Source organism: Amblyomma americanum, chromosome 10 (genome assembly GCF_052857255.1).
Source record: "Amblyomma americanum isolate KBUSLIRL-KWMA chromosome 10, ASM5285725v1, whole genome shotgun sequence".
In the NCBI taxonomy this organism is placed as follows: domain Eukaryota; kingdom Metazoa; phylum Arthropoda; class Arachnida; order Ixodida; family Ixodidae; genus Amblyomma; species Amblyomma americanum.
The window spans coordinates 3,999,223-4,018,844 of NC_135506.1; the positions used below are offsets into that span (position 1 = coordinate 3,999,223).

General features: G+C 51.9%; 1 protein-coding gene across 1 annotated transcript; it reads left to right on the top strand.

The window, feature by feature from the left end:
* The first annotated feature begins 483 nt into the window (after window positions 1–483).
* Window positions 484–12,410, top strand: LOC144108796 (ninjurin-2-like). Its single transcript, XM_077641977.1, has 4 exons — window positions 484–829; window positions 9,722–9,991; window positions 10,802–10,956; window positions 12,227–12,410. Exons 1-4 carry the CDS (start codon window positions 767–769, stop codon window positions 12,261–12,263), a joined length of 525 nt encoding a protein of 174 aa, XP_077498103.1. The 5' UTR covers window positions 484–766; the 3' UTR covers window positions 12,264–12,410.
* The last annotated feature ends 7,212 nt before the right edge of the window (window positions 12,411–19,622 follow it).

Sequence of the window (19,622 nt, forward strand, 5' to 3'; positions counted from 1 at the left end):
CAAAAAGAGCGCCGACAGCTGCCAAGGCTACGTTCGGTCGCCAAATACCGCCAGATTTTCCCTAGGCAGAACCGCAGAGCGTCTATATGATTCAAACGAATCAAGTTTCTGACGTTGACAGAGTTCAGCGTCACCTATGGATAAGAAAACCACAAACTGTTCCGATATGCAGTAAAGTTTCTTAAAATATCATTTACTTACTTGTTCACAGATGGCGCAAGTTGCTTGTAAACGATCATATTTTGAATAAAGAGGTATGTTCCACGTTGAACAACGTTTCTGACGAGGCGTTAATTTGTCGCTAAATAAAGTGTTTTTCTCACTCTCGCACTGATGGAGTGTGCAGCAATGGCTCTATATATAATTACAAAGCTCAGTCGCTCAGTTCCCTAGATTACCCAGAACGGGGGTGCGTCCGACAGCGGCAGCAGCAGCCGACGCGCCGCTGTTGCCGCCAGCAACGGCAGCAACGCCCGTTCCGCTAGAAGCGCTGGAAGAGAAGAGGGAAGCTGTCGCCGTTAGAGAGGGGATTGTGCCGCGCTCGGACTTCTTGGCTGGGCCGCTTTCGCGTGGGGCGGTTTGTTGGTTGACGGCCACGCCGAGTCATCTCCATGCGCTGAGCTCAAAGCGGCGGTCCGCACAGCCGCGGCGGCCGAATTAAGCGACGCTGGAGGCGGCGATCTGCACCACGGCTAACGGCGGCGACGACAGGGACGTGGTGGTGCTCTACAAGCGAGTGCCCACCAGGCCGGTCAACGGCGGCGGCATGGCGAGCGGCATGTCCGAAGATGTGCGGGAACCGCCGGACCGGCGCCTCATCGAGCGAGAGGCGAGTGGCTTGCTTCCTGCGGGCATTCGTCATCGGTGCACTTAGGAAGCCCGCGGCGCGCGTTTAAGCGTTTCTCCTACTTAGTTTCTGTTTCTCCCCTTATTTTCCGTGTGCCCCATGCGATTCTGATCATGTTTCAAATAATATAGCATAATTCCTTCTCAGATGCGTCTCTGAACGTCATTTGCTGGGAGCCTTCCACGAGTGAGCCCGTCTGCTTTCGCACTTTTCACTCTCGTCTGCAAGGTTACGTTCTTGCATAAACTAAGTACATATTTATTTGTATAAAGGGAAGCTGGCGTGAGTATACATATATGCGGATTCGTTACTCACAGACGCTTGGCAGAGAACGCAACATATGTGCACGTAAACCGCAATGCCAAGCCGGAACCTTCTGTCGGATAGCGACGAAAAAAAAAAATTAAGTGCGAAACCACAGCCAACTGGCAAATGGCTAAGCGAGATTCCATCAAAGGTGTTCGACGTTAGACGCGTTTAAGGTCACATAATGCCTTCGTAACAAGAGTGTTTTTGCGAAAATATGCCTTCTCGGGTTTCATACCGAGTCTTGAGAAAGCCCATCGAAGCCCAGTGAAGGATCTCTCCGCAGTTTCAACGAACGTTTCCATAAAGATGACGCGACAGAAGCGCGCATCCGACGAGCATTACGGCTCATAATGTCGGTTAAGACCTCTTCCGCGTAAGCCAATTAAACCGCATAGCACGCTCATGTCGACGCGTTCTGAAGCGTGCACAGGTCTTCCGGGAATGCGTTCTAAGGGCAGGCCGAGAACGAGCCAAGAAGTATCTTCGCCCGGCCTAACCCAACCCGGTCCGGCGAGTTTTCCCTTCCTTTCTGCCTCTTTGTGTGCTTGTCCCTGATCCTTTTTCCGGGGTAGGAGCGGCGCGTTGATTTGGCCCGGCGCCCGGCGCTTCAATTACGTGTGCTCTATGAAAAGCACGCTGTATATCGAGGAACAGGGTGGCACAACACTGCAGCGAACTGAGTGCGTGTCGAACAACTGCCAAGCTTTGTCGCGCAGGTGCGTAAGGGGCGTGCACACATGTGTTGCTACGCGACAGCGGCTGAGGCAAAAATAAACGAAAACTGCCTGTGTGGCTGGGCATACGAAGGAGCGCTTTCTTCTAAGAAACAGGAGGGGCGCGCGACGGGAGCGTTTCCTAGAGCGCAACCTGCTGGGCTTTCGCGCTTAGCTAAATGGAACTTGTTGGCGTCACGATTAAGTGACTCGTCAGGAATCGTGGATGGAGCTAGACAGGCAATACAGCTGTTGCAACTGTACGCAGCCGCCGGACGAGTATAAATGGACAGTCATTCCTCGCTGTTGGTATAAAGAAAGGCTTCGCCCAATCTGAACTTTAGCTTTTCATTATTTTTCTGGCACAAACGTCTTTTCAGATTTTTACCCGGCCTTCTGGTGAACCGAAATGTTCAACAGGCGAGTTTAACTCAAGCACGGGAGAGAAGAAACATATATTCAGCGCGCGAGGAAGTAACGGATGAAATAGAACATTTACTTAACATTCTTAAGCCGTATAAGCAAAAGTCTGCAAGCGTATACCCTCGCTGTACTACAATATAGCATCACGTTGTTCATTACGCAAACCAGTGCAGGCTGCCCTTTAAAAGGTACCGACACAGAGATTCTTGGGTGTCCATATATTATTTTTTTTTTTGCCCTGATCATGAAAACGAGCCCGAAACACCAGTGCGGAGGGTGAATAATTAATTAGAAACGATTTTGTACCGGCAGCTACGGCCTTGATCGGCGCCAGCTCCCGTGACGTCACAGCCGACCTGGACTACCACATTCCTGATTAGCACTGGCTGTTCCAGTGAACAACAAGCGTGTTCGGTGGCGTCACAATAATTGGGGCTCCCCGAATGCACTCGGTGGAAACACCGCGGTAGCGGCTCCTCAGGCAACATTCGCAATCATGTTCCACTCAGCGCCTACGACTGAAGCACCCCCTTATGCCCATGAAACAAGTAATACTGTCGTTTGTTTGCATTCGAATTTTTTTGTCTGTACTCCTTCGAAGCGCAAGTTCGTGCTGAGGAGACTAAACCGAGGCGTGCTAACGTAAGGAAGAGAGGGAGACTGCGCAGCGAAAATGTGATGCATACAATTTAATAAGGTGAGCACAACACTCGCTCCAGGCGCTCGTAAAGTTGCTTTTTGCGGAAGGTGCAGTAGCGGTCTCACTTGTCGTTTGACCCCTCAACCGCATCGTGGGGGAAGGGAATGGAAGTGGGAATTAAGGAGGGCTCTGGATTAATTTCGACCACCTGGGATAATTACAGCACACGAGCGTGGTATGTCATAACCATGCACTGACCACGACTGGCTGACAGACGGTCCTTGTAAGTTGGAGGGGTCCCAGATCCAACCCATCAGCACCGATTAGCCGCCGTACCGCGGGACTCGTTACGTTGTGATATGGCTGTGGGAGCCCAGAAAGGGGACCCTCCCTGTTAAGTACTCCGCGTGTGCCCAGAGCCCTGCAGGCTCGCTTGACGGCCGTCCGGACGGGGGCAGAGCTTTCATGAAACGGGTAGATCAAGTTAACCGGCGATGTCGGCTCTGTTTCCCCAAAGGAATGAAAGAGGAGGAAGAAAGAAAGGAAATAAGAAAGAGCGAGGGAAACCAAAGAAAGGAGGAAGAGAAATTAATAGCTTTCTGTTGGCCAATGCCTAGGAAGCGGCTAATAGGCACGCTGTATAGCGGAGCGCTCCGATTTAATTTAGACCACCCCGGGTCGAAATTAGTCCCGATGTTTTGGTGCGAAATTAATCTGGCATTCCGGGCGCACTTTAGAGCACCAGCTGTCCTGAGAGCACCCGCGAAGTTATTTGACGTAACAATGCGCTTGTGAGGGGTCTAGCATGCGTGGCATTCTGTTTTCTTAATTCGCTGCTTAGAAAGTTAATTATATAATTATAGGTTCACTGGGCTGAAGGGAAGGACACAGTAGACACAACGAAGTGGACGCGCCGGAACCTGTGTGCTCGCTCGTCATAGCCTCCATCGATATGCAGCCGGGATCGATCCCGACACCATAGTCTCCACAGAGCGTAGCTTGAGCAGCGTGGGACGGGGCTGCAGTATACGCTGTTGCTGCGCCGTCGGACGGCATTCGAAGGCCGTGTAAAAGCGCCTTCGGACAGCACTCTGCAGGACACAGCCTATTTTAACGTGTTGTTGAAACCTGATTCCGTGTGAAAAACGTACGTTGTTGAAATAGGGGGGGGGGGGGGGGGGGGGGGGCAACTCGAGCGCTCTTTGCACCCTCCGTGCAAAGACGCCGCCAATTCCTCGGTTAAATGCGCAAACCGAGGTCGCCATGCCCGGTTAATTGCGGCGTAAAGTTAGTTCCGCCGTGTGAACAGCAGTAACCACAATCAGCGAGAACCATGTGACAAGGGAGACCTGAAATTGGCTGCGGCGGCCGTTTCCCGGGTGTAACAGAGACTCAAATGTCGCGGTGGTCGACCTCGCCCCCCTTGTGCAGGCGGCGGATGTGGACGCAATTAGGCGAGACCCGTTCGCGGTGCATGCATCCTGTACAGATGCCTGGCACCCCATCGGGGCGGACGCATTCTCTGTCCCGCTGCGAGAAATACATATGCAGCGTTCATGTGTGCGAATGAATGGTCCACACTGCTAAGTCCCGCCACAATTGAACTTGATTAAGCTTGACACTTGTCAACTTCGGAAGCTGAAGAGAAAGGCAACCGCGTGCCTGACCATGAATCAACCCTGCATGACAGGTAAACCATCTCGCACAGCATGGCAAAGAAAGAAGCACAAAAGAATGGCGAACATTTTATCGCTATAAGCACTGCTTCGCTGTATCCGGAGGTCAACTTCTCCCTGCGTGTCACGTATACCGGGGGTGTTTGCACGCGCAACGGGTCATGCGAGGCTCACCCCGTCTGAAAGAGAAAGAAAAAAAAAAGGGACCAGCTCATCGCTTGGAATGAGCTGCACACCGTTGCTTCGAAGTGAATGCGGTGTAAAGTCGCCCGCTTACCGTATTTTATTTTTCAGTGCGAAAGCACTACTTCACGGGGTCTAATCGGCTCACCGAGTTTGTGTGAAGCTTGACCTTGAGGGCGACCTTGGCCAAACTATAAGTAAATAAATAAATAAATATTGCCGCGACTGGAATCCTAACCCGCGGCGGCCCGCACAGACCAGCTTCGCTGGCCACTGCATGTGAGCACTATGCTATCGCCTCTTTTTTTTTTTTTAAACATGGTATTTATTGCACTGAAGTTATGTTCTATTTACATGGACTATTTACAAAGTTTTCTGGAAACGCCACGAAAGACATCTCAAAAAGCCAGAGCAGCAGATGACTAGACAGGAGGTAACGATGAGTCCATCACTCCGGTCTGTCTGTTCGTACACTTCCCTCGCCGCAGCCGATCACGCCTCGTGCTAGACTGCCACACATTCTCGTCTTCACCAGCTGGCACTACTGTCGAACTAGCATATACACTCTCGCTCTGTGCATTGCACATCGTCGTCTTCATCAACTAATACTGCTATCGAACTAATATCGTCGCCAGACGTGCCGGCGACCCAGCAAAGCAAAACTGGCAAAACCATGAGCGAACCAGGCTATGAAAGAAATCCTACCACTTTTTTTTTTTTTTTGCTTTGGGGTGAGAATGGCCTGTTGCAGCCACTGGTAGGAAAAGTTTACTTCCTTGTAACGGAGCATTATTTGCGTGAGTTCCTGCAGTTCTATGAAGGAGAAGGGGGGGCTTTCAAGGCAGTTGCGTTTCCTTCTGCCGTGTAATTTATTATTTCTTTACGGCCCGTCCGTTTGCTATGTCGAGGCTTAATGACTTGTTTTTTTTTCCCCACTGTATACTGCGTTTGCTGGCACGGCATTGTTACGCGCTGCGACATACAGAAATAAGGCCTTGAGACAATGGTGTTCAGCGAGAAACTTCGATCGGGAACAAAATTTAAGGCAGAAAGAACAAGAAGAAACGAACGGTCGAAATTAATTGTTGCCGATAGCCTAACCCATTAGTTCTGTACAAACGCCGTCGATGTCCAGATTTGCCGATGCCAGATTTTACGAATATTTCCACTCCGCGAACAGACTACATGTCCCTTGCACCTATGGTAACTGCATGATCGGTCGCATGTCTGTTACGTATCAAAAGAATTAGCGGCCTCTACACTGCGCCATCCTTAGCGGTCGACGTTTAATGCACTGCGACGAATTCAATGGAATAGCACTTCTGCTGGGCCTAGTTGGTGCATGGTGATACAGATGAACGATGTGCGCAAAACATTCGACGAACCACATACACTAGAGACACATAAGGACAAGCTGCGCCAGTCCTTGTGATTCTCTCGTGTATGTGGTTCGTCGAATGTTTTGCGCACATCGTTCATCTGAAAATGGAATAACCTAGAAAAATCATGGGAAACTTTCTCCCATTTCTAGGCATTACCAAACTGCTCGGAAGAAAGGAAAGAAAAAAAATAAGAAGATTAGGAAACCAATGACGGAATGACGGTCGCACCGTACAGAAATAGAAAAAAAAGAACAAGAACGAAAAGCGGAGCAACGGAAAGAATTTCTTCATATTGAGGAAGCCGCCCCCACGCGATTACGCCAGAAACCGGCATAAAAGTTATGAAATATGCCTATATGCGCTGCGTAGTAGTGCGGTAGACGTACGCGAAGCTCTTGTGAAACTGCATTCTTCCTCCTTTCTTCTGTTTTTATTTTTCCTCAGCTCGTCAACGGCGAAACCGATCCGTTGTGTTTCGCAGCCCGCCAGTGCACTTCCGTCAAACCCCGACAACGGCGGCGCGTTCGCACTCGGCGCAGTGCCGGCTTACCCCTGCTGGGAGCACTGGAACAGAGCGTGACTCATGCGGGACACTTCGAGCGAGCGTTGGCGCCCTTCTGTCTGGCAGCGCACGGCGCCGAGCGTTCCCTAGGTTTTTCTCTGCGGAGACAACGCGCACGGCGTTGAGGATTTTTGTTCCCTAGGGCATTCCCTAGCGCGAGGCACGTAGCAGACGACGCAGCGTGCGCGCCGCTCTAGTTTCGCTTTCAGAATTGCGCGCTGCTTCATTGACTTCGGTTCGAAGTGCGCTGCAACAAGTCATCCATTACACAGACAAAGAGTAGCATAGCGAGCTTTGCATAGACCTGGCGTACACTGGGGGACAGGAAAAGCACACAGCATAAAATTAGACGGAGGGACTTAACATGGCAGCGTATACAGAGAGAGGATTTCGGTCAAAATTAGGTAATTCTGGTGTCGTTCTCTCGACGCTGTTTCTTCATCTGCCGGATCGTGGTTAGACGCCCGGGGGCTGAGCCAGAGGACGCAGGTTCGATCCCGGTCGCGGTGGTCGCGTTTCGACGGAGGCGAAACACAAGACGCCTGTTGTCATCGCGCTGGCGGTCCTTGACGCCGCCTCCAGATACTGGTATATTACACCCAAAGGCGAATAGCAAGTCTCGTAGACTTCACTGTATGCGCTATACGAACGAAAATCGTCACCGCATGCACCGGCGAAGGAATCGGTGTACCCCACAGTGCACCGTTTAATGCCTTGCATTTCGCTTGCATCAGAAATGCGGCCGATGAAGCAAGCACACACACCGCAAATATATTCGAGAAGGCGTCATATGCAAAGCAGCCAACAAATGTTATCTGTGTGCGAAACCTGAGCAAGAAGTCTTTCCGCGTACCCGGGCCTATACCTCGTGCACAGGGTTTATAAATGCGGAAGTTCCTTCGTTCTGAACATAATTTTTTAATGCGATCGCACTACTAGCCCCAAGTTACGAGATACGCTGTTGGAGTGTGTTAGTATGTGTACACTCGCAGACGGTACAGAAAATTGCAGCGATGGCAAGAAAAATAAGGTGACGTCATCAAGCGGCCGTATGACGCACACAGCAAGACGAGCGCCGCCACTTCAGACAATCGTATACATGCCGTTCTTATATATCCATCGTATATTGCACTCCCCACTAGCTGACCTCAATGCGGTGCCAGTTTTCCCAACAACATAAATGCCAAGACTGTGACGCAATCGTTTGTCGTAACGCGTTCCATGTGGCGTCTTAAGATTTCTCGTTGCGTATTGCTTACATATGCTAGTTAGGTTGGAGGCTAGCTTGCGACAGGGATTCGAACTGACGACGTATGCACCTTCAGTTGTATGCTTTCCCAGGCTCTTTACCCCTTCATTTACGGCGCGGTTTAGATGTCGACCGAAATGCGAGACAGTTACTGCTCCGTTTCCTTTCCTCAACAACCAATTTTCATATCAAAATTGCGATGAGACCTTTCGTCCTACAGCGTTCCAGGTGGTGTCATACGCGCACGTGTGTGTGTACCCAGGGACGCTAATGCTTTCGCATTCCCACGTGCAAGCAGTGCAGATTTCACAGATACTGAAATTTTCTGCAGAGTTCAAATCTATAGCGTGACATTTCGTTGCAATGACGATATCATGAAACTGTTGTACACTACTGGCACAGCTCCCTGGATTCAAAGAGCGGTAACGTAAAACGGAATTTCTCCATTCTGCCTGCTATCCTTTATTTCCTCTGCCCCAGCACAGGTGCTTCAGTATCGACGGCAGATGCCGGGGCTAGCAAAAATCTTTTCCTTCCTTTTTATTATTATTGTAATAAAAACCACTTACAGCGAGGTTTAAAAATGGCCGCATGTTTTAAAGTGTACTGTGGACTAGACATTTGTTTGCACAGCGGATAAATAGAGAAACATATCCGGCAGGACACCGCCAACGCATATATATACTACTGCACATCCCGTAATAAGATCGTAAGTATAATTTTATTTTCGTTGCTTCAACTATCGTCCCCCGTGCCATTTGCTAAGTGAGCATCGCAGAACTCACCCACGGATGCCACTTTCTGTCATAGCGAGTGTCGTCTCAGCCTGCTCACCCATTAGAGTTTCTATAAGGACGTTCGTTGCATGCAGGTTATGTCACACTGCGCACCACGACGCGGTAAATACAAATGGCCTCATGGGTGGTTCTCGCACAACAAATGCGGAGTAACGAGCTATAAACAGACTGATGCCCTTGATCAAGTTGCCTGAGAGTCCAGCATCCGCAGCACAAATGCGGATGCACTACGCCTGGCGCCCTTCTCTGCGGTCACGGCGCAGGAGGGCCGGCAAGGGGGAGACCCTCCCTCTGGCTGAGCCCCTGCCCCGAGGTCCATGTCGGTGTAAACTTGGAGTCTTCTCTCTCTCTCTCTCTCTCTCACAACAAATGCGTCTAAATGCGAGTAACAAAAAAGGCAGGCGTGCTCCTTCAAATGCTGTTTCTGGAAGCAAGTAGGCGCAGCACAGAGTTGTGACTGCCGTTTTATCTCACGCGGACACTGCTTAAGGATGTCCGTCGTGCGCTTGTAGTGTAGTGTAGTGTAGTGTAGTGTAGTGTAGTGGAAGTTCACAATGAATGGTGTGTTTTAATTACGCGAATGTCGGGTGGTCCACGGGATGCATGCATGCGAAGCACTTCGGGGATGATGTGAATGTTTAGAAATGGTGGGAGTATTGTCGACGAGCGGCTGACTTGCGGTGCGGGAGCGTCGCCCTTCAAAGAATATCGGTTGAAGCGCTGTAGCATTTCCCTTTATAGGATATATGCAATACAAAGCCTACGAACTGTCTGCAGACTGCGGGTGCGAGCTAGTGAATAGGCAGCATAATGTGGGGGCACATCGATATCCCGGATACGTGTCAAATCATCGCGCGTAGTCTGCACAAATAGAAAAAAAATATCTTCGCACTTCGGTTTTCTTGAGGGTCAGTTGTCGCTTCCTCGCGGCTACCTGCAGGGCAGTCCCGAGGCCCCCTACCCGCCGGTGCCCGAGCCCGGGTTCGTGACCCCTCCCGGCCCCGGAGCCGTGGGTCCGGGGGGCAAGCGCGTCCGCTGCATGGACATGAACCTGTATGCGACCAAGAAGAGCATCGCGCAGGGCATGATGGACATCGCCCTGCTCACCGCCAACGCGTCGCAGCTCAAGCACCTGCTGCACGAGGGGCCCGAGGCGAACCGCTTCTACCGGCTCACCGTCGCCTGCGTCGCGCTCTCCATCGGCCTACAGGTGCGCCAACTCACTCTGCACTTTTTCTCACTAAATTGTCGCAGGAGCGCGTGTTGGCTCCATGCATTCTGTGTTCTAGCAAATGTCATGAACCCATTGCTTTGTCAACCGGCGCTCGTGCAGCGAACGCTGTGTGCCTTCAGTCGGTCAGCAATACAAACACTCCGAGTGTTGCCGGGTGTGCTGACGACACACCCGGCACAGAACGGTGTGACGATGGTCTTTTCGGCACCTTGTAAGCTGTCTTTTAAGTATATCCAATGGCTGCACTATCAAACATACCAACAAATTCGTTGGCTGTGCCACTCGTGTCGTCTGTAAGGTGCCCGTCTTTATAGAAGCGGGTATTCGGGTCATGCGTGAATGGCCGTGCACGCGAACATAAAAATCCAGCCGGGCCAAAACAAGCCCGCCCGTCACTGCAGACTATGTGAGTTCCTGCTTTCGACACAAGTTCAACGGCAGGAAGAGGAAACAACAGGGAGGAGAGGAGCTGCTGGGAGCCTGTCATATCAGGATGCAAGGTATTAACACGTGCATCAGGATGCACCGTCACTGTTGTGTGTTCCACATAAGTATACGTGTTAGCGGTGCTGTGGCGGGGACTCGCCACGTATGTTTTGCGCGTTTGATACACATGCATCGTTTGGCATTCTGTCAGTCAAACTCCAGTTGTTAGTCCAGCGCTGTCCCGTGGCCTTCTGGTGGTCCCGTCTGTTCGCTGGTTGCTGGGGTGGCTTCCCCCTGGCTAGTAATGCCACCGTGTGCACATTCGGGGCTGGAGCACTAACGTGAGCAAACGTGGTGCAGGTCCTGGTGGGAATCCTGCTGATTTTCAACGGCCGATACAACATCAACAAGACGCACCAGCAGCGACGAGCGGAGCTGTTCAACAACGTCATCATCATTGGGGTCTTCCTCATTACCGTCATCAACATTTTCGTCTCTGCGTTCAGCGGCCCTGAGTGAGCATTCTTTCGCGAAAATGCACGGCACAGTGGCGCCGCAGTGAGCCATAGTCATAATAATAATAATAATTGGTTTTTGGGGAAAGGAATTGGCGCAGTATCTGTCTCATATATCTTTGGACACCTGAACCGCGCCGTAAGGGAAGGGATAAAGGAGGGAGTGAAAGAAGAGAGGAACAAATAGGTCCGTAGTGGAGGGCTCCGGAATAATTTCGACCACCTGGGGATCTTTAACGTGCACTGACATCGCACAGCACACGGGCGCCTTAGCGCACTTATATGATTCTTGACAATATTGTATCTGAACAGTTACTCACTTCAAGGGCAGACAGTTTGTCTGCATCGACAGACTGCCGCGTTTTAATGACAGAGACGCTGCTTTCACTGAAAACGGAGCTTTTATACGCCACAAAAAAGGTCGGGAAATGAAATGCAGGTGCCGTCACCACCGATCGTTTTCCGTCGGTGTTGCGAGAGAAAAATCCGGATTGGTCGAAAAAGCGGCTACGTCACACATGGAGCGGCGGATTTGAAAAGTGATTAAAACTTCAGGAAACTGGTGAATAGCAGGTCGCAACGTGACACAAACGTCATGAGGACGTGTAAGTGAAAACTGCGGTAATTTGTCGGGAACAGAACCCGTGACCGCTGGGTTGCGAGTCAGACATGGTATGCCCCTAGGGCCACGCAGGCACGTTAGTACTGCTTGGATGAAACGGTGCTTTGTATGCATGCTGCTGTTGCTGGCAGGAAGAATGAAAAGGAAAGTGCATGGGCCTGCCCACTGGCTCAAGCCGAGCCACAACCGCTGCGTGTGGACTCTCACGTAATGACCGCAAAAGAGGAAACAGTGTCTTCGTGGCGAAAGAGGAAGCGCCGACGGTAACGCTCTTGCTTCATACCCTCAAAGGCGGAGCTTGAATGCCCCCCACATTTTTGTGCGGATCCCTTAGGCTACGTAATGAGTATATTGCTGCCGGACAAACATCAGTAAGGCAGCTGGCTAAAATCTCTGCTTTCAATTAAAACGTTTACCTCTCTCTCTCTGTTTACTAAGAAAAAGAACTGTATGGCGTTGCCCTCGGTGCCCCTTCCATATCACCATGCACTTGTTTCTGTCGTGTAAAAGCGTGAATTACTAAACCCCGACTTTCTGCCACGCCCGCATTGCCGCGGCTCAGCATGGCTGATTCAGCATTTTGCATGATTCCGTTCTTATAGGGACAGCAGAGTTAAACGCGTTTAATATTTTTTGTTTGTTTTTCAGCTCTCCCAGATGGACCGAACGTTCTCGTCTACCCTGAAAAACATGTATTAGCAGCACCGATCGCGTATTATGCAAGAAACATTTGCCTGGAATGTTCATCTGACATCGTCATCTACTGCCATTTTTTTTTTAATTTTGCTACGCCATCACATAAATGTGTAATTAAACAGCTGACTTAACACAACTTGATCGGCACTGTTCTTGCGTCTCAAACGCTGACGTTTGATATGCTCCGCAGGCTGCCGGTGACGTCATAGATGGTCGTGCGAAAATTCCTAGCAACTTCCATGTGCAATATAATAAAGTCAGTATTGTCATCTCGCGTTCCTTCATTCGCCATTTCCACCGCCCGCGAAATGAGAATTCTTTCTCCCAGTGTTCCCACTTCTCGAGCTTCTCTGACCTCGGACAGACTTTTAAGTTCCTCCTCCTACGCCTTGATTACGAAGGATGCGAGGCAGAAGAATAAGTGTGCTGCAGTGGGGGTGAGTAGTAAAGCAAAGAAAAGAACACTGTCCATGCCTGTGATTAAGTGATATGCTATTAAAGAGGACCCTTTCAGACGCCATTTTTTTTTTGTTTCCATCGAAAGTGAATATATTTTTTCGGGCTAAATGGTATATTCAGACCTAAAAAAAATATTTGTTAGCTTGCCGGCGCCAAATACCAGCGGTTAATTTTTACGGTGATGTGCAAAATTTCCTACATAGTCATAGTCGATGGAAATAGCAACATCGAAGTCCCAGGACTTGTCAAGTAGACACCCGAAGGATGGTGCGATCAATATATTTTTTAGAAGATAAACATTACGCTTGAAATCCTGAAAACAAAAGGGTCATGTTATTACTGGTGGCAAAGAAGAAAGAGAGATTGTGAACAAGGCTCCCGTACGGGAGCCGAAACGTCGTTTGGTTGTTTTTACTTTTCGTCCGCGTCCCCCCTTTTTAAGTTTTATTGTAAAAGAGAAAGAAAAAAAAGAAAGGAAGGAAGGAAGGCGGATTCAGTTGCCGGGTGCCTGGGTGCTGCCACGGGGAGCGCGGTATCCGCATGTAAGTGGTACAGCAACCCTGAGTAGTATGCCCTTGGGCAATGATAGAATTTATTTATCTGTGGCTTCTGCTCTGCCTTCGCTTTCGTGGACAGCAGGCATTTGTGCCTTCTTCAGATCGTATACAGAGGTGGCACTCCTATGCAAGAGCTGCCCGAAACTCTGGGCTTCGCGAAAAGCGCACTGAACAGCCGCCACGATTTCTTGCTTTGCTCCTGCTGCAGTTCCGCACGGCTTTCCGGCTGTTTATTCCATCTCTGGCCATGCGGATGAGCTCCGGGTCTACCTTTGGGTTCGCCTCTCTTAAAAGCGAGATGAGCTGCTTGGCGTGTGCGCTCTCCTTTGGGCCGACGAGGGTGTGCATTGCGCCTGCCTCGCCGGAGGAAGCAGCAAGGCGTATACGGTTGCGGTACTCCATCGAGTTTACCGCGAGGTCAAAGTTCACCGCCATCCGCACTCCCTCCAAAATAAGATCGCGGGTGGCCGCGGGAGTTCCCAAGAGAACGCGCGCTGTTGCAAAAGGGTTGCAAGCCCCAAGGGTAGCGTTGGCCTGGCGGCCTGGGGCAAAGCAGGAAACATCCGAAGGTCCCGGCAAAGGATGAGTCGACTGGCAACAGAACAACTCGTTTATTCTGGCATCGCAAAAGAGCAGCCGGTCAGGGCGACCACGTTACTCGCAGGAAGAAATCGAAGTCTCCCGTTGGCGTCCGGGGCAGCTCGCTTTATACCCACGGAGTCGAGGGCAAGAGGGAACGGCTTGGGAAGAGTCATCCGATACGGCGACGCTTGAACATGTTCAGGCGTGACGGGCGCGTCCGCCAGGCCGGCGCCGGTCAGACCTCCTCGCCTCCCAGTTGAGGAGCTCCTCTCCCCGGCTGCCGCGCTTTGACAAGCGTGGGCAAAACATGCACACACACACACACGCACGCACGACGACACGTGGCACTGAAACATGCCTGGACGCGCTTGGCGGGAGGCGTTGCGGCCGCGATGAACGAAGCCGCGGCGTCCGTTGCATCCGCGCCGGCTATACCGCGCGTCGTAGGTAGGCGAGACGTAACAGACCGCCCCGCCGGGAGAAGGAGATCCCGATGGTCAGGGGACTGCATCCGCTGTCCAGAGGGATGTCGCTCGATGATGCTCGTAATCGAAACCGATCGTCCCTCGACGTTGCTTGAGCGCAGCGCACAGAGAAGGCCTCGTTCTCGGGTTCAGGATCACATAGGACACTGTAAAGTCACTTCGGGAGAGTTGCCATTTTTGTGCTCGTTCCCAGCAAGCGTTAGAACTACGCCGAAACGCAACCGCTCAGTCAGCAAGCACGAGACAACCCTCACTAAGCTCTGCCAGGCTCTTTCCCCTTTTATACTACTGCCTAGTTCCTTACAGTAGTCAAGCAGCACTCAGAACGCGTCCACAAATTGGAAAATTGCACTAGAAAGCACATAATCACTTTGAAACACTAAACAAAAGCAATATGTTAAAAATCCTGCCTCAGGAAGAAAACATCAGTAACCAACAACTTTGAGGCGGATTCCTACGTTAGGGGCTTCGACTTAAGCCATCGGCGTTACCGTTGAGACTCCCCTTTTTGTAACGCACCTCAAAGGAATATTGTTGCAAAGCGAGGCTCCAGCGCAGGAGGCGGCCATTTTTGGGAGAGATGTTCTGCAGCCATTGGAGAGGGCAGTGATCCGTCTCAATGATAAACCTCGAGCCGGCTAGGTAGCATGACAATTTCTGAACGGCCCACACGAGACACGCACACTCTTTCTCGGTGGCGCTGTACGCCTGCTCACGACAGGTCAGCTTACGACTAGCATACAGGACGGGGTGTTCCACTTCTCCATTGTCCCTTTGGCACAGTACAACGCCCATGCCTCGCTCACTAGCATCGCACTGAACAACGAACCCTTTGGTATAGTCTGGCGATCGTAGCACAGGCTGGCTTGTTAGGGCGCTCTTTAGGGCGCTAAAAGCTCTCTCCTTTGTCTCGCTCCAGACGACTGTTTGGGGCTCTGTTTTTCTTAGAGCATCCGTCAGGGGAGCCGCGATATCGGAGTACCTGGGGATGTACCTCTGATAGTAGCCGGCGACACCCAAGAACGACCGAATATCGGTCTTCGTGCGCGGTTGCGGGAAGTCTCGCACAGCGGCCACCTTTATTTCAGAGGGGCGGCGACGACCCTGTCCAATCACGTGACCGAGGTAGACAACCTCGGCCTGTGCTAATTGGCACTTGGGAGCCTTGACTGTCAAGCCCGCTTCGCGCAGGCGGGTTAGCACTGCCCGCAAGTGTGCCATATGCTCAGACCAGGATGCGGAGAATATCGCTACGTCGTCTAAATACGGTAAAGCGAATTCTTCCTGTCCTCGCAACACTTTGTCCATGAGGCTTGAAAAGCAGTATGGCGCGTTCTTCAAACCAAAACTCAAAACTTTAGGACGGAATGTTCCCATTGGTGAAATGAACGCCGCATACCTACTAGCCTCTTCTGTAAGTGGAACCTGCCAATAACCCCTGACAAGATCTAGGGTGGAAATAAACTGAGCGCTACTAACTTTCTCAAGGCGCTCCTCGATGTTAGGGATCGGATAAATTTGATCCTTAGTAATGGAATTAAGCCTGCGGTAGTCGACGCAAGGACGAGGTTCCTTGCCCGGTACCTCAACTAAAATCAAAGGGGAGGTATAATCACTCTCACCCGCCTCAATAACACCGAGCTGTAGCATTTTCTTTACCTCAGCCTCCATAATATCGCGCTGGCGGGGTGACACCCGGTACGCCTTGGATCGTACTGGCTCTGGCGAGGTAAGTTCTATATCATGAGTAAGGACAGAAGTCCTACCAGGCCTCTCAGAGAACTGACCTTGAAACTCTTGTAAGAGTTGATGTAGTTCGGTTTTCTGCTCAGCCGACAGCGGTGCTTTAATGATTAAGTCACTAATGACCTGATCAGTGTCTTCCCTGTTCGTCACTGAGCCTAGTCCCGGAAGCTCGACCGGAAGCTCTTCTAACTTTCCCTTGTCGGGCATTTCCTCTCCAGTACCTGGTGCCTTCAATGCTACAGGCTCAATTTTATCCAGTTCTGACGTGCTCGGAATATCAGCTTGCTGCGCCTCCGACCCTTTTTCATTGTTCGACAACGTCGGCTCCGCAACCACCGCCTTTGCAGCGAGCTCCCGAACTCTCGGTCTGGTTAAGGCCTGAACGCTAGCCTCACCAAACAAAAGCCCCTTCTCGCGCAGGAGGTGATCGGACCTGTTCGAAAAAAGGTACGGGCACTGGGGGGGCAGCCTAGATGACACTACGGCCTCCGTCTCAAGTGCTCCGAAAGGTCCTTCAATAAGCACTTTTGCTACGGGCAGACACACGCTATGAGCTTCCACTGCTTGCTTGATCCATGCGCACTCGCCCGTGAACATATCGGGTTCTACGTAAGAGGTGTGAACTACATCCATTGTAGCTGCGGAATCACGAAGCACTCGGCACTCTTTCCCGTTCACGAGGAAGTCTCGCATGTAAGGCTCGAGAAGCTTCATGTTCTCGTCAGTGCTACATAATGACAAACACACGACTTCTCTTTTTGTTTCTGGACACTGCGCCGAAAAGTGACCCGGCTTCTGGCACGTATAACACACGCGCGCTTGCCTCGCCTCGAACCGCTTTCTGCGTTCGGCTTCGGCTGCCGCCGTCTCCTTACGTTCGGTCGGACTGCTTTCACTCGCATCCGCACTACGCGTGTCCCCCCTTGCTCTCATGGGTGTGAACTTCGGCCTCTCAGACTTGGAGCCAAATTCACCCTTTTGACCGTCCTTAGCTCCGCGAGCCCGACGCGTCACAAACTCCTCGGCTAGCTCGGCGGCTTTAGCCACTGTACTAACGTCTGGCCTATCCAAGACCCAGTACCGCACGTTCTCAGGTAACCGACTATAAAACTGTTCCAGCCCGAAACACTGCAGAATTTTCTCGTGGTCACCAAACGCTTTCTCTTCTTTGAGCCACTCCTGCATGTTTGACATAAGCCTGTAGGCAAACTCTGTATATGACTCATTTCTGCCTTTTTCATTTTCCCGAAACTTCCGACGGAACGCCTCCGCTGACAGCCTGTACTTTTTTAGCAGACTTGATTTCACTTGGTCGAAATCCTCTGCCTCCTCTCTCTTCAAGCGAGCGACTACGTCGGCCGCCTCGGCGGGTAACAAAGTGAGCAAGCGCTGTGGCCACGTTTCCCGAGAGAACCCCTGCTTCTCGCACGTTCGCTCAAAGTTAACCAGGAACAAACCAATGTCCTCTCCAAGCTTAAACGGCCGCATCAGGTCAGTCATTTTGAACGATACCCGTTCTCCTGCACCGTGTGCCTGACTTCCATTACGAGCGCGTTCCATCTCTACCTCGAGACGCTTCATTTCCAAAGCGTGTTGACGGTCGCGCTCGTCTTTCTCTTTTTCTTTTTGTTCTTTACGTTCGCGCTCGTCTTTCTCTTTTTGTTCTTTACGTTCGCGCTCCTCTTTTTCTTTTTGCTCCCTCTCCTCAATGGTCTCAAGGCATTCCGACAGCTCGTCATCATCAGCCTCCAACTCAAGAATAGCCCTTAGCAGTTCTGGTTTTCTGAGTTTGTCTGAGACATCCAGACCCAACTCTCTTGCAAGCTCCAGCAATTTCGGTTTGCGCAACGACTTCAAATCCATGGCTGCTCCGAATGCTGCTTTCTCTACTGCCGACTATTGTCTTGCCGCAAACTAACCCGGCAGCAACGACAACCACAATTACCAGCTCTGTTTCTGACACTAACAAAAGCCTGGCAAAACTCAGAAGAAGAAAGTCCCGCACTCACCAAACCTCGCAGCCAAGAATTCAGCGCAGTCGTTCCGCTGCAGGCAACCAGTCATCACACAGGGCTCGTTGCACTGCTCCCGGATGGTCGTTGTGCTGCTCAGCATACAGTTGAACGCATATCTTCGCTGCTGGCCTCCGTTGTCGGGATCTCACCGCTGGCAACCAGTTGTTGCAAATGGGTTGCAAGCCCCAAGGGTAGCGTTGGCCTGGCGGCCTGGGGCAAAGCAGGAAACATCCGAAGGTCCCGGCAAAGGATGAGTCGACTGGCAACAGAACAACTCGTTTATTCTGGCATCGCAAAAGAGCAGCCGGTCAGGGCGACCACGTTACTCGCAGGAAGAAATCGAAGTCTCCCGTTGGCGTCCGGGGCAGCTCGCTTTATACCCACGGAGTCGAGGGCAAGAGGGAACGGCTTGGGAAGAGTCATCCGATACGGCGACGCTTGAACATGTTCAGGCGTGACGGGCGCGTCCGCCAGGCCGGCGCCGGTCAGACCTCCTCGCCTCCCAGTTGAGGAGCTCCTCTCCCCGGCTGCCGCGCTTTGACAAGCGTGGGCAAAACATGCACACACACACACACACGCACGCACGACGACACGTGGCACTGAAACATGCCTGGACGCGCTTGGCGGGAGGCGTTGCGGCCGCGATGAACGAAGCCGCGGCGTCCGTTGCATCCGCGCCGGCTATACCGCGCGTCGTAGGTAGGCGAGACGTAACAGCGCCCTGCCAGAGCGGAACGCGTCGAGTATCCACTTGCGTTCTTCCCGCGTCTTCTTGCCGTAAATGCCGAGGGCGGCCAAGCCGCGGACAGCCATTTTCGTCACCGGGTCGTTGATGGTACGCCTTGCTAGGGCGATCACGACGGTCTTCAAACCCTCCTCTTTCAATTAAGAAGTCTTCCAAGGGTGTCATAAGCGCATCTTCTGTCTCGTTCATCTCGCAGACGTGTGTGATGCATTCCACACGATGGCTCTCACACAGCAACGGAGGAACAAGCTGGCCTCAGTGTAGCCCCGAAGCAGTGGCGGGGCAAACGCCCGCACGTCAGCGAGCCAGGAGGTGGCGAATACTAGGATCTGTCGGTCCGGTCGTATCTGCTCGACCATCTCGCGGGTGTCCTTCCGGAGGCCGATGTGCAGCATCCGGTCGGCCTCGTCCAGGACGAGGTATGTGACACGGATGAGGTCCGCCCCGCTCTGTTCCAAGAAGTGAAGGAGGCGGCGGGGATTTGCGACGCGTATCCCGCAGCCTCTCTCGAGGTCCTCCAGCTGAGGCCCCTAGCTTTGGCCGGCCGCCGGCGACGCGGACGCTTCGCACTCCCGAGTGTGGCTCGAGCTGCGTGGCGACCTGGTGGATCTCATCAGATTGGCTGTTCGGGCGAGTTGGTTTGCCACGACGGAACATATAGCGGAAAGAAACCAGGACGAACAACGAAAGAGGCATCACGAGCGCCATCTTTGAGAGCGAGATAGATGTTGCACTAACGCATTTATCTTTCAGTTTTCG